The following is a 13,047-nucleotide window of genomic DNA, read 5'->3' on the forward strand; positions in this document are numbered from 1 at the left end:
TTCCAGTCATTGGCAGCAGAGACTGGAAGGAGAGGCGGCCAAAGGAAGAATTGTTTGGGGTGACCAGAGAGAAAACCTGCTGGAGCGCGTGTCACAGTAGGTGTTGCTATGGTGACCAGCGAGCTGAGATAAGGGGACTTTACCTAGCAGGGTCTTGTAGCATGAACCTGGAAAGTGGGTTTGGCGGACGTATGAAGCGAGGGCCAGCCAACGAGAGTGTACAGGTCGCAGTGGTGGGTAGTATACGGGCTTTGGTGACAAAACGGATGGAACTGTGATGACTGCATCAATATTGAGTAGGGTTTTGGAGGCTATTTTGTAAATGACATCACCCGCGAAGTCAGGATTGGTAGGATGGTCAGTTTTACACGGGTAATGTTTGGCAGCATGAAGTGAGATGCTTTGTTGCGGAATAGGAAGCCAATTCTCAGATTTAACTTTGGATTGGAGATGTTGATGTGAGTCTGGAAGGAGAGTTTACAGTCTAACCAGACACCTAGGTATTTGTAGTTGTCCACATATTCTAAGTCAGAGCCGTCCAGAGTATGATGTTGGACAGGCGGCAGGTGCAGGCAGCGATCGGTTGAAGAGCATGCATTTTGTTTACTTGTATTTAAGAGCAATTGGAGGCCACGGAAGGAGAGTGTATGGCATTGAAGCTCGCCTGGGAGGGTGTGTAACACAGTGTCAAAACGAAGGCCAGAGTATACAGAAATAGTGTCGTCTGCGTAGAGGTGGATCAGAGATCACAGCAGCAAGAGCGAACATTTGATTATACAGAGAAGAGAGTCGGTCCAAAGAATTGAACCCTGTGGCACCCAGGGAGACTGCCAGAGGCCCGGACAACAGACCCTCCGATTTGACACACCTGAACTCGATCGGAGAGTAAGTTGGTGACCAGGCGAGGCAATCATTAGAGAAACCAGGCTGTCGATCGCGATGAGGATGTGGGTGATACAGAGTCAAAAGCCTTGGCCAGGTCAATGAACGGCTGCACAGTATTGTTTCCTACGATGGGGTTAAGATATCGTTAATGGACCTTGAGCGTGGCTGAGGTCGCACCCATGACCAGCTCTGAAACCAGATTGCATAGCGGAGAAGGTATGGTGGGATTCGAAATGGTCGTAATTCTGTTTGTTGACTTGGCTTTCGACGACCTTAGAAGGGGTAGGATAGATATAGGTCTGTACGCTGTTAGGGTCAGAGTGTCCCCCCCTTGAAGAGGGGATAACCGAGCTGCTTTCCAATCTTTGGGAATCTCAGACGACAGAAAGAGAGGTTGAAAAGGTAGTAATAGGGGTGGCAACAATTTCAGCAGATGTTTTAGAAAGAAGGGTCCAGATTATCTAGCCCGGCTGATTTGTAAGGGTCCAGATTTTGCAGCTCTTTTAGAACATCAGCTGACTGTATTGAGGAGAAAGAGAAATGGGAAGGTTTGGCGAGTAGCAGAGGGGAGGCAGTGCTGTTGTCCGGGGTAGGGGTAGCCAGGTGGAAAGCATGGCCAGCCGTAGAAAAATGCTTATTGAAATTCTCAATTATAGTGGATTTGTCGGTGGTGACAGTGTTTCCTATCTTCAGAGCAGTTGGAAGCTGGGAGGAGGTGTTCTTATTCTCCATGGACTTTACAGTGTCCCAGAACTTTTTTGAATTTGTGTTGCAGGAAGCAAATTTCTGCTTGAAAAAGCTAGCCTTGGCTTTTCTAACTGCCTGGGTATACTGGTTTCTAGCTTCCCTGAAAAGTTGCATATCACGGGGGCTGTTTGACCCTAATTGACAAACAAACAAACCAAAACAATGGCAAAGTCTTGTCGTGTTTTGTTGATTTCAAAAAAGCTTTTGACTCAATTTGGCATGAGGGCCTGCTAAAGAAATTTATGAAAAGTGGTGCTGGGGGAAAAACATACAACATTATAGAATCTATATACACAAACAAGTGTGCGGTTAAAATTGGCAAAAAATACACACATTTCTTTCCACCGGACCAGGTGATGAGACAGGGATGCAGCTTAAGTCCCACCCTCTTCAACATATATATCAACAAATTGGCAAGGGCACTAGAACAGTCTGCAGCACCCTGCTAGAATCTGAAATCAAATGTCTGCTGTTTGCTGATGATCTGGTACTTCTCTCTCCAACCAAGGAGGGCCTACAGCAGGCCCTAGATCTTCTGCACAGATTCTGTCAGACCTGGGTTCTGACAGTCAATCTCAGTAAGACAAAAATAATGTTGTTCCAAAAAAGGTCCAGTTGCCAGGACCACGAATACAAATTCCATCTAGACACCGTTGCCCTAGAGCACACAAACTATCCATACCTCGGCCTAAACATCAGCACCACAGGTAACTTCCACAAAGCTGTGAATGATCTGAGACAAGGCAAGAAGGGCCTTTTATGCCATCAAAAGGAACATAAAATTCGACATACCAACTAAGATCTTGCTAAAAAATACTTGAATCAGTTATAGAACCCATTGCCCTTGATGGTTGTGAGGTCTGGGGTCCGCTCACCAACCAAGAATTCACAAAATGGAACAAACACCAAATTGAGACTGCACGCAGAACTCTGCAAAATTATCCTCTGTGTACAACATAAAACACCAAATAATGCATGCAGAGCAGAATTAGGCCGATACCCCCTAATGATCAAAATCCAGAAAAGAGACGTTAAATTCTACAACCACCTAAAAGGAAGCGATTCCCAAACCTTCCATGACAAAGCCATCACCTACAGAGAAATTAACCTGGAGAAGAGTCCCCTAAGCAAGCTGCTCCTGTGACTCTGTTCACAAACAGACCCCACAGAGCCCCAGGACAGCAACACAATTAGACCCAACCAAATCATGAGAAAACAAAAAGATAATTACATGACACATTAGAAAGAATTAACAAAAAAACGGAGCAAACTAGAATGCTATTTGGCCCTAAACAGAGAGTACACCGTGGCAGAATACCTGACCACTGTGACTGACCCAAACTTAAGGAAAGCTTTGACTATGTACAGACTCAGTGAGCATAGCCTTGCTATTGATAAAGGCCAACGAAGGCAGACCTGGCTCTCAAGAGAAGACAGGCTATGTGCACACTGCCCACAAAATGAGGTGGAAACTGAGATGCACTTCCTAACCTCCTGCCAAGTGTATGACCATATTAGAGACACATATTTATCTCAGATTACACAGACCCACAATGAATTCAAAAACAAATCCAATTTTGATAAACTCCCATATCTATTGCGTGAAATGCCACAGTGTGCAATCACAGCAGCAAGATGTGTGTGACCTATTGCCACAAGAAAAGGGCAACTAGTGAAGAACAAACACCATTGTAAATACAACCTGTATTTGTTTATTTATTTTCCCTTTTGTACTTTAGCTATTTGTACATCATTACAACACTGTATATAGTCATAATATGACATCTGAAATCAATTTTTTATTTTGGAACTGTCACGCCCTGACCTTAGATATCTCAGTTTTTCTATATATTTTGGTTAGGTCAGGGTGTGACTAGGGTGGGTACGCTAGTTTTTGTATGTCTAGGGTTTTTGTATGTCTAAGGGTTTTGGTATGTCTAGGTTTTTTTTGTATGTTTATGTTGTCCTGATATGGTTCCCAATCAGAGACAGCTGTTTATCGTTGCCTCTGATTGGGGATCATATTTAGGTAGCCATTTTCCTCGTTTGTGTTGTGGAAACTTGTCTACATTGAGTTGCCTGAGTGCACACATGTAGTTTCACGTTTCGTTTGGATGTTTTGTTAGGTGAGTTTCAGTTGACTAAAATTATGTGGAACTCTCATCTTTACGACGAACGTGACAGGAACTTTTTTAAGTGTAATGTTTACTGTTCAATTTTTATTGTTTTTCACTTTTGTTTATTATCGATTTCACTTGCTTTGACAATGTAAACACATGTTTCCCATGCCAATAAAGACTCTTAAATTGAAATTGAATTGTAGACTGCAGAGTTCAGTTGCTTCTGTCTGACAATGATTTACAGGTTAGGAGTCCTGTCAACAATTTGAATGCCTTCTCTTGTGTAGTTCTCATTTCAACCAGATGATGTCAGCAAACTACAACAGATTCCACTGAATCTTCATTCAGAAACTTCATCAATGCCTTGCATTGATCTTAATAATACCAATAGCCTAAATAACAGTAACACAGGCTACATGCTATGTGTATTCTGTGCAGCTTAAAGACAAGCACCAATTTCAACCAATATGTTACTGTTTAACATGTGGTCCTGTGTAGCTCGTTGGTAGAGCATGGCGCTTGCAATGCTAGGGTTGTGGGTTCCATTCCCACGGGGGACCAGTATGATAATGTATGCATTCTCTACTGTAAATCGCTCTGGATAAGAGTGTCTGCTAAATGACTCAAATGTAAATGTAGCATTTATAAACTAATAATGAATGTATAAACTATTCATAAATCCTGTATTAAGGAGGTCTATAACTATAAGTGTTACAGCTTCCCCTTTATTAGGGAAACACCTCTGGCTCATCAACCTGTCATCTGAATGGACTACACAGTTTAATAAATAAATCAGTCTTCTAATATTTATGTCAATGTGGGGACTTCAGCATGCTGGCAGAGTCATAGCCTATGTGGAATACTCTGTTCCCTTGGGTCACTTTCTTGTTAACAGAAGCCGGTACTAACAAGACAGTAACTATTATTAAGAGAGCATTTTCACAGCCAGTTCAAGTTAGACATGGACACATTGAAGATAGTCAGCTGTACCTCCAGTCATGGTAAAATGAATCAGATTAATGGCAAATGTAACTGTATCAAGATGAGGTATAATCCCACACATTTCTGCTATCCCATGTTGTCATTTAAAAATTAATCCATGTTCCTAATTACCACTAATATTTTGGTGTGCAGACTTTATTTAACCATGTATGTAGGAAATTGCATGATTTATTCCATTACAGAGTATGATGCCAAGTGTCAAATAACACTTTTCGGTCAATCATATATCTATTTTTTTTTTTTAAAGGGCTCACAGAGCTTGTTTTGCCATTTGTTTTTTATGAAGTTGACATGGTAGAAAATAAACGTGCAGAACAGTGGGTTGGCGGTATAGGCACATGTACATTGCTTCATTTGCATATTTTTTTAAACAATATTTCATAAAATGTGTAATACACATATTGTCATATTTGTGTCTACGTTCAACTAGTAATGGTCATTTTGGTATATATGAAGAGAGAAAAAAATACTCTATCCGGTGTGGTGCCTGGCCTTAGCCTATGCAGTACACTATTCAGGCTAACCCTTTCTTTCCCAGGGACCCCCTCCCAGGTAAACCAGCGACCCAGGGACCCCCATCATATATTAGCAAAAAATAATAATTTCACTTGTTTTATCAGGTGAATGATATTGGTAAGGAGAAGTAAACACATTTTTTAATGGGATTTGGTAGGTATAGTTTTTCATTATTTTGACGTCCCCCACATTATTTTTGGAAGAGGAAGTGTAAACTCAAACGTAGCTTTTTAGCTAGAAAGGTAACTCGAAACACATTTTTGCTAAGAGCAGCTGTTTAGCTGGTTAAACAAAGTTTAGCCATGTGTTGGCAAAAATGTATGTCCAAGTCAAGAAAGCTTACCATCAGCCAGCAACAGTTGCCACACTGGCACCCTATTCCTGGGTGTTTTTCCTAAGCATATGCCAGGTACTTCAGTGAGTGCAATTGGCTCCAATGAGTGCAATTTGCTCAATATTAGGAGTTGGCAAATAAAGTTGCCATTATTAGTAAGAAGATGTTTTCCTTTTTTCTACTGTAGGTATGTAATCGACTTTTAATTTTTATATTTCTGCGGACCCCCTGCAGTACCTCAGCGGACCCCTTGGGAACCACGGACCCCCGGTTGAATACCCCTGATGTAGTTATATATGGTTCTGTTGACATTTTTTAAATGTTCCAAATCATAAAGTGTCATTATAGAATTTGATCAATAAATTATTCTTTTTCAGAATCTGTAACATCCTGATACATCCTGAACCCCTGATATTGATCAAATTCCATAATGACACTTGTTTTATGATTTGGATTTTTTTTTTAATGTCAACAGAAGCCAACAATACCCTTGATGTAGTTATGGCTTCTGTTGACATTTTAAAAACGTTTTAAATTATAAAAAGTGTCATTATAGAATTTGATGTCACCTGTTAAATGAACTTCATCAGTATAGAATGGCTGAAAGGGAGAAGACAGGTTTAAAGATGGATTTTTAAGCCTTAAGACAATTTAGACATTGATTGTGTGTGTGTGCCATTTAGAGGGTGAATGGGCAAGACAAAGGATTTAAGTGTCTTTGAACGGGGTATGGTAGTATAGGTGCCAGGCGCACCAGTTTGAGTGTGTCAAGAACTGCAGCACTGGTGGGTTTTTAATGCTCAAAAGTTTCCTGTGTTTATCAAGAATGGTCTACCACCCAAAGGACATCCAGCCAACTTGACACAACTGTGGGAAGCATTGGAGTCAATATGCTTTCGACACCTTGTAGAGTCCATTCCACAACAAATCGAGGTTGTTCTGGGAGCAAAAGGGGGTGCAACTCAATAGGAAGGTGTTCCTAATGTAACTTGGTAGGCTATTTAAAAAATGCTAATTATATCAGGACAATATCTTCAAATGATATATAACTATTGCTGCTATTGTAGGCTATGCTACCCATTCTATCCATTGCAGTGGTAATTAGTCACCTCCAAAATGATTGGCACCCTTGATAAATATTTGCTAAAAAAACAGTATAAAATAGATTATATACAAATACCGACCTATATTGTATACAAAAAAAATAAAATTATAAGATTTTATACTAATACAATTGTTCAGGTAAAGAATGTTTGACAAGTAAATACAAAATCTCAAAAAGATTGGTGTCAAAATGATTGGCACCCCTAAAGATTCTTATAAATAATATCAAACAAAATAACATATGCATTAACATTATACTTGTTTAAGTTAATCTCAGTTAAAGGAACTGTATTGTGGTCTTCTATGGCTTCCTGTTTTACTGATATATTAAAATGTACAAATGTAAAATCAATTTTTCAACCATCACCATTGGGAAAGGCAAATAACTCACAAATGAAAAGAGCTAAATGGTGGTTGACTTTCATAAATCAGGCAATGAATAAGAAATTCATCATGTATTCCCCATTTGCACAAGGCTATCAGGCTACTTTTGCCTTCTTGCAATGCAATATTTCAACCACTAGAAACTGTGCGTAGGCATGGTCTAAAGTTTGCGGGAGGATAAGAAGATTTTATAAATGCCAACATTTGCGTGAAAACATGGCACAGGCATGTTTTAGAGCTTATTTTGTGCGTAGGCTACACAACGTTTATAAATGAGGCACCTGGACATTTTAGTCAAAAACCAGGTTGCCTCTTCCAGGAGGCTGAAACTTGGCCACAAGTGGATCTTCCATCAATACAATGATGCCAAGCACACAAACAAATCCACCTAAATATGGTTAATTGACCATAAAATCAACATTTTGCAATGGCCATCTGTCTGCTAACATGAACCCCATTGAAAATCTGTGGTTTGAATTGAAGAGGGCAGTCTATAATCGCAGACTGAAGGATATCAAGGATCTGATCAGATTCTGTATGGAGGAATGATCTAAGATTCCTCCCAATGTGTTCTCCAATCGCACGGAACAATCATAGAAAGTGCCCTTATCCTCGAAAGGGGAGGGTGCTCAAAGTAGAGCTGGGTGATATGGACAAAAATCCATGTTGCGATAAATTGCCTGTATTGATGCGAGAACGAATAGAACGATAGAACATCAATGTGCACTATTTTTTTATTACCCTTTAAACTATGACTACTAGCTTGATTGTTGTAGATATAAATTGTCTTAACAATCATCCATATTAGCAAACTTATTTAATTTAAAACTTAAAATGTAAAATATTTCTCTAGTATAGGCTACTTATCGTAATTAACACCTCTACTTAATCACCCTCCCGGATCCGGGATCCTCCTCATCAGAAACGCTGACTAGCATAGCCTAGCCTAGCGCCACAGGGATATCATATAATATAATTTCATGAAATCACAAGTCCAATACAGCAAATGAAAGATAAACATCTTGTGAATCCAGCCAACATTTCCGATTTTTAAAATGTTTTACAGCGAAAACACAATATATATTTATGTTAGCTCACCACAATAGCCACAAACGCCATTTTTTCACCGCAAACATAGCTTTCACAAAACCCACAAATAGAGATAAAATGAATCACTAACCTTTGAACAACTTCATCAGATGACAGTCTTATGACATCATGTTATACAATACATTTATGTTTTGTTCAAAAATGTGCATATTTATAGGTATAAATTGTAGTTTTACATTGCAGCCATCATCACAAATAGCACCAAAACAGCCAGAATAATTACATAAAATAAAACGTGAAATACATAAATACTCATCATAAAACTTTTATGAAAAATACATGTTGTACAGCAAATGAAAGATACACTGGTTCTTAATGCAACCGCTGTGTTAGATTTAAAAAAATAACTTTAGTACAAAGCACAGCATGCAATAATCTGAGACAGCGCTCAGCCATTCTCCGCCATGTTGGAGTCCAAAGAGWCCACAAAAATACGAAATAACATCATAAATATTCCCTTACCTTTGATGAACTTTCATCAGAATGCAGTGCCAGGAATCCTAGTTCGACAATAAATCGTTGTTTGGTTTTAGAATGTCCATTACGTCTGTCGAATTAGCAACTTTGGCTAGCATGGTGGAGCTCACGTTTCCATAAAGATTTTACGCATGAACGAAAAATTCAAAAAGTCAAAATAAAAGTCGAATAAACTGGTCAAACTCAGTTGAGAATCCATCTTTAGGATGTTTTTAAGAAATACATCCAATAACGTCCCAGACGGAGCATTTCCTCGTGTCTACCAAACGAATTGCAACCAACCATATGACAAATCCTCGTGCGTCACCAAGTACTACCGATATGGCTGAGCTCTCACTCCAACGAGTCCCATCCGGTCCCAGAAAAGGCTAGAGACTTCATTCAACGTTCTACTGCCTGTTGACATCTAGTGGAAGGCGTATGAAGTGCATACAGATCCATAAATACAAGGCAATTGAATAGGCAAGGCCTTACACAGAGATCCATTTTCAGAATTTTCACTTCCTGTTTGGAAGTTTGCTGCCAAATGAGTTCTGTTTTACTCACAGATATAATTCAAACAGTTTTAGAAACTTCAGAGTGTTTTCTATCCAATAGTAATAATAATATGCATATCATATGATCTAGAACAGAGTAGAAGGCCGTTTAATTTGGGGACAATTTTTTCCCAAAGTGAAAACAGCGCCCCCTAATTAACTATCAGCAAAGTAGTTGGTATGGTTGGTGTCTATAAAGTATTAAACAGGGGGTGCCAATAATTTTGACATATCTTTCTGAGATTTTGTTTAAATTAATAGTTAAACAAAATATTTTTCTCTGAGCAAATTAGTATAAATGTAGATAGTTTAGACCATGTATGGCATTGACCTTCAGAACCTTGGGTCATTAAAATAGATCCATGCATAGGAGGCTTTACTTGGAGAGCAGCAGTAGTGCTCTGCCTCTGACCCTATGACCACAGGCAGCATCAGCTGTGCCTGCACTGACCTGTGCACCTTGACCAGGCTCAGTCCTCCTTCACAACGCACTGTGGCATATCTCCTCCTTTCTCTCTCTGTTCTTTTACAACTATAGGTTCCTCTCTGGGTAGGATTAGGCAGCAGTGGATACCACTGTTTCTAACACATTACCCCTGAATTGAAACTGGTCTGCTGAATTGAAAACTGCTCTGTTCCCACATGTAATTAAGGAAACATGTAATTAAAAGAAACACTTGAGTGAGTGAGGGATACAAAGTATATTGAAAGCAGGTGCTTCCACACAGGTGTGGTTCCTGAGTTAATTAAGCAATTGAAACATCCCAACATGCTTAGGGTCATGTATAAAAATGGCCAGTTGCCCATTATTTTGCCTACTATGTCAGTCGAAGAGATCCCTGACTTTGAAAGAGGGGTCTCAAAGGAGCATAAGGGGTTTAAAGTGTGTGGGTGTGTGTGTGTGTCAGTCATCAGATCTCAACCCAATTGAACACTTATGGGAGATTCTGGAGCAGCGCCTGAGACAGTGTTTTCCACCACCATCAACAAAACACAAAATTATGGAATTTCTTGTGGAAGAACGTCACATCCACCCAATAGAGTTCCAGGCACTTGTGGAATATATGCCAAGGCGCACAATGCCGTATTAAGACAGTTTATGTTGGTGTTTTCTTTATTTCGTCAGTAACATCTACCTGCTGCCATTGTCTAGAAAGTAATGGCCTAGAACTAATTGTTTTATTGTAGCCGAAGGGGCCCTCATATCCATTCACATGAGCAGGCTATATCTGAAGAAAAGAACACAGTTGTAACTTGCAACCTGTTCCAAACCATTTGTGGAAAAAGCTACCATTTCAGACATCCATTTCATTGAAACGATCCATTGGCTCTTCAAATGAGCAAGACCCCCACTCACTCGGTGGCGATAAGCCATTGCGCACGTATGTGCGTTCAACATCTGCATGTGGTAGGCTAAACCAGTAAGGATCGACCTCCAAGCGCCACTTTCTACGGGATGTATGGCTGCATCTCTTTTGGAAGGTGTGGGACTGACTCTGCTCCTCACTCTGTTTGAAGTGTAACGGTGATGCGTGTGTTCATTTTTCCTCTCCAGTAAATTGGCTACTGGTTTTGCTTTCGCTAAAACATGTGTCAATGTCGCTACATTTCTACGGATTAATGCATACGCAAAATATTGATACGTTCAACACAACGTGAATATGGATTTTATCTTTGTTTCAATACTTTTTATATTTATCGACGCGATTTACGCAGTGTCCCGCTATGGAAATCTCCAACCATACATGTACGTTTTGTTATAAGCTGTCGTTGTTTTGACTTAAATTGTTTTTGCATGATAATACATTTTACAGTCACAGTAACCTAAATTATAAAACTTCTGGTAAAATTTTACTTGTTACTACTGCTGCTATTTATTTGAGCTTGACATATAACCAAAATCCAATATCTTTTGACATGTTAAACAATTTATGATTATTTTACAACTTTCATTAGTTGAAATTTGAGACTTGAATATAAATTTATCAATTCATATATATTTCAATATTTCATGTTTGCATTGAAAGGAGAAACATTGTGTCCATACCTGGGTGTGCATAGTTAAAATACACAGAGAACAACCAGTCAACTCTAAGGCTGTATTTTGTACATTTCTCAGAAAGGAATGCACCTTGAACTATGACAGTGTTGTCATAAGAATACTCTAGTGTCTCTCTCAACATGCACTGTAATGGTATACCTTTACATAATTACACATGATCTCAGGGCGGATTAATGATGCAGCATACGTGAGACGCCTCTACGTTTCCCTATAATGGAGAGCATGCCAGAGTAACAGGTGAAATAAGTCAGAGATGAGGGGATTATGATAAGTCTGACTTCATGAAAAGGATGATATAAATCTCAGAGATGTTCAATTGTTCAGCTGTAATGACCCTGTCATTGCCTTATAGTGAGGAATAATGAGTATTCTTAGAGGGCCTGTAAGACCATTACCGTGAGACCATTACCATGAGACCATTACCGTGAGACCATTACCGTGAGACCATTACCGTAAGTCCATTGCCAGTCTCGGGCTAGTAGATCCAGTATTAGCATCACCAACTGAAGGTTTTTACAGACACATCAGGCATACACATTATTCCAGAGATGAGACACGTCTGGACATGGAATTACAGAGCTGCTCCTAAATTATTAGACATACTGCACTTTCTGCTGCTAGAGAGGTACTGAAACACTGCTTAATGTTAGAGGGATAGTATGGCACATTGAGACGGTTTTAGATACTTTACAATGCAGGGAATGTGTTGCGATGGGATCTATGGCACTGATGGCACCTGGTTTATAAATCTAAAAACATGGATGTATTCTGCTCTTCTTTGGTCAATATTTTGACATACTGTAGTATCAGGTACTGTCTTAGTGAATGTTGAATGATTGAATTCTTGCTGCAGGCAGTGTCTTGTGCTGCCATGCTTAGCGATATAAACAGTAATGTGTGAGGAATTCCCCGTAAGTATTAGCAGACAGCGTGGGCACTCTGTCATTTTTTTACTTGATGTAATCCCCACAAGGGTGTTGCACTACACGGTACAGTAGGGCCGGGACAATACCAATATTGCGATAGAGGTTAGTATCGTGGCAAGGAAACAAACATGAAGCGGGTGTAATTTCTTTAGGAGAACATGTTAAAAACAAACATCATTATTCTTTTCATCCAGAGTCACATTTGATTTATTTCCCCATGCTATAGGACACAATATTTTACATACAGCAGGTTTTTAAAGGACCAAAGAGATTGGTCTGCTTCATGTTTTCATTTTTGCCATGGAAATAAATATTGCGATTCTGGTATCGTCCCGGCCCTACAGTACAGAATAAGCCCTTAGGAATCCTTGTCCATTTATCTTCAATGGTTCATGCTTCATAACAACCTCTTACATTTTCCCCCCTCACTTTAAAAATAGCTTGATTTGTTCCATATATTTTTGCCGCTACCCTCTTTCAGGCCCAATGTGTGTGCAGAGCGGGAAGTGATGCTGGTTGCCCAAAGGCAGCCCTGTGTGCAGGCCTTCACACGCATGGTCAAGATCTGGAAGCAAGGCTGCCTAGGACAGAACTGGTGCATGGGATACGAGAGAAGGTGAGTCCTGCTCTTAATTCAGGCATCCATCCATGCCTCTATCCATCCATTCCTCCATTAAATCAAATAGCACTTTATTCATCACATGCTTTGTAAACAACAGGTGAGGAGTAACAGTGAAATGTTACTTACGGCCATTCCCAACAATGCAGAAAGTAATAGAAAGTAAAACACGTAATAATAACAGATACCCAATGAGTAACGATAACTTGGTTATATACAGGAGGT

At 39.7% G+C, this 13,047-nt stretch overlaps 1 protein-coding gene across 2 annotated transcripts in view; it reads left to right on the forward strand.

Annotated features, from left to right (window-relative positions):
• Positions 1 to 10,610: 10,610 nt before the first annotated feature.
• The window catches only part of LOC111970008 (multiple epidermal growth factor-like domains protein 6), a 78,069-nt gene continuing 75,632 nt past the window's right edge, over positions 10,611 to 13,047 (forward strand). For both annotated transcript variants that reach the window (XM_023996480.2, XM_023996481.2), the window contains exons 1-2: positions 10,611 to 10,962; positions 12,685 to 12,819. In XM_023996480.2, the coding sequence (XP_023852248.1) occupies positions 10,877 to 10,962; positions 12,685 to 12,819 (221 nt within the window). In that variant the 5' untranslated portion in view covers positions 10,611 to 10,876. The remainder of the gene's footprint in view (positions 10,963 to 12,684; positions 12,820 to 13,047) is intronic.

Source organism: Salvelinus sp. IW2-2015, linkage group LG11, assembly GCF_002910315.2.
Source record: "Salvelinus sp. IW2-2015 linkage group LG11, ASM291031v2, whole genome shotgun sequence".
Lineage (NCBI taxonomy): Eukaryota > Metazoa > Chordata > Actinopteri > Salmoniformes > Salmonidae > Salvelinus > Salvelinus sp. IW2-2015.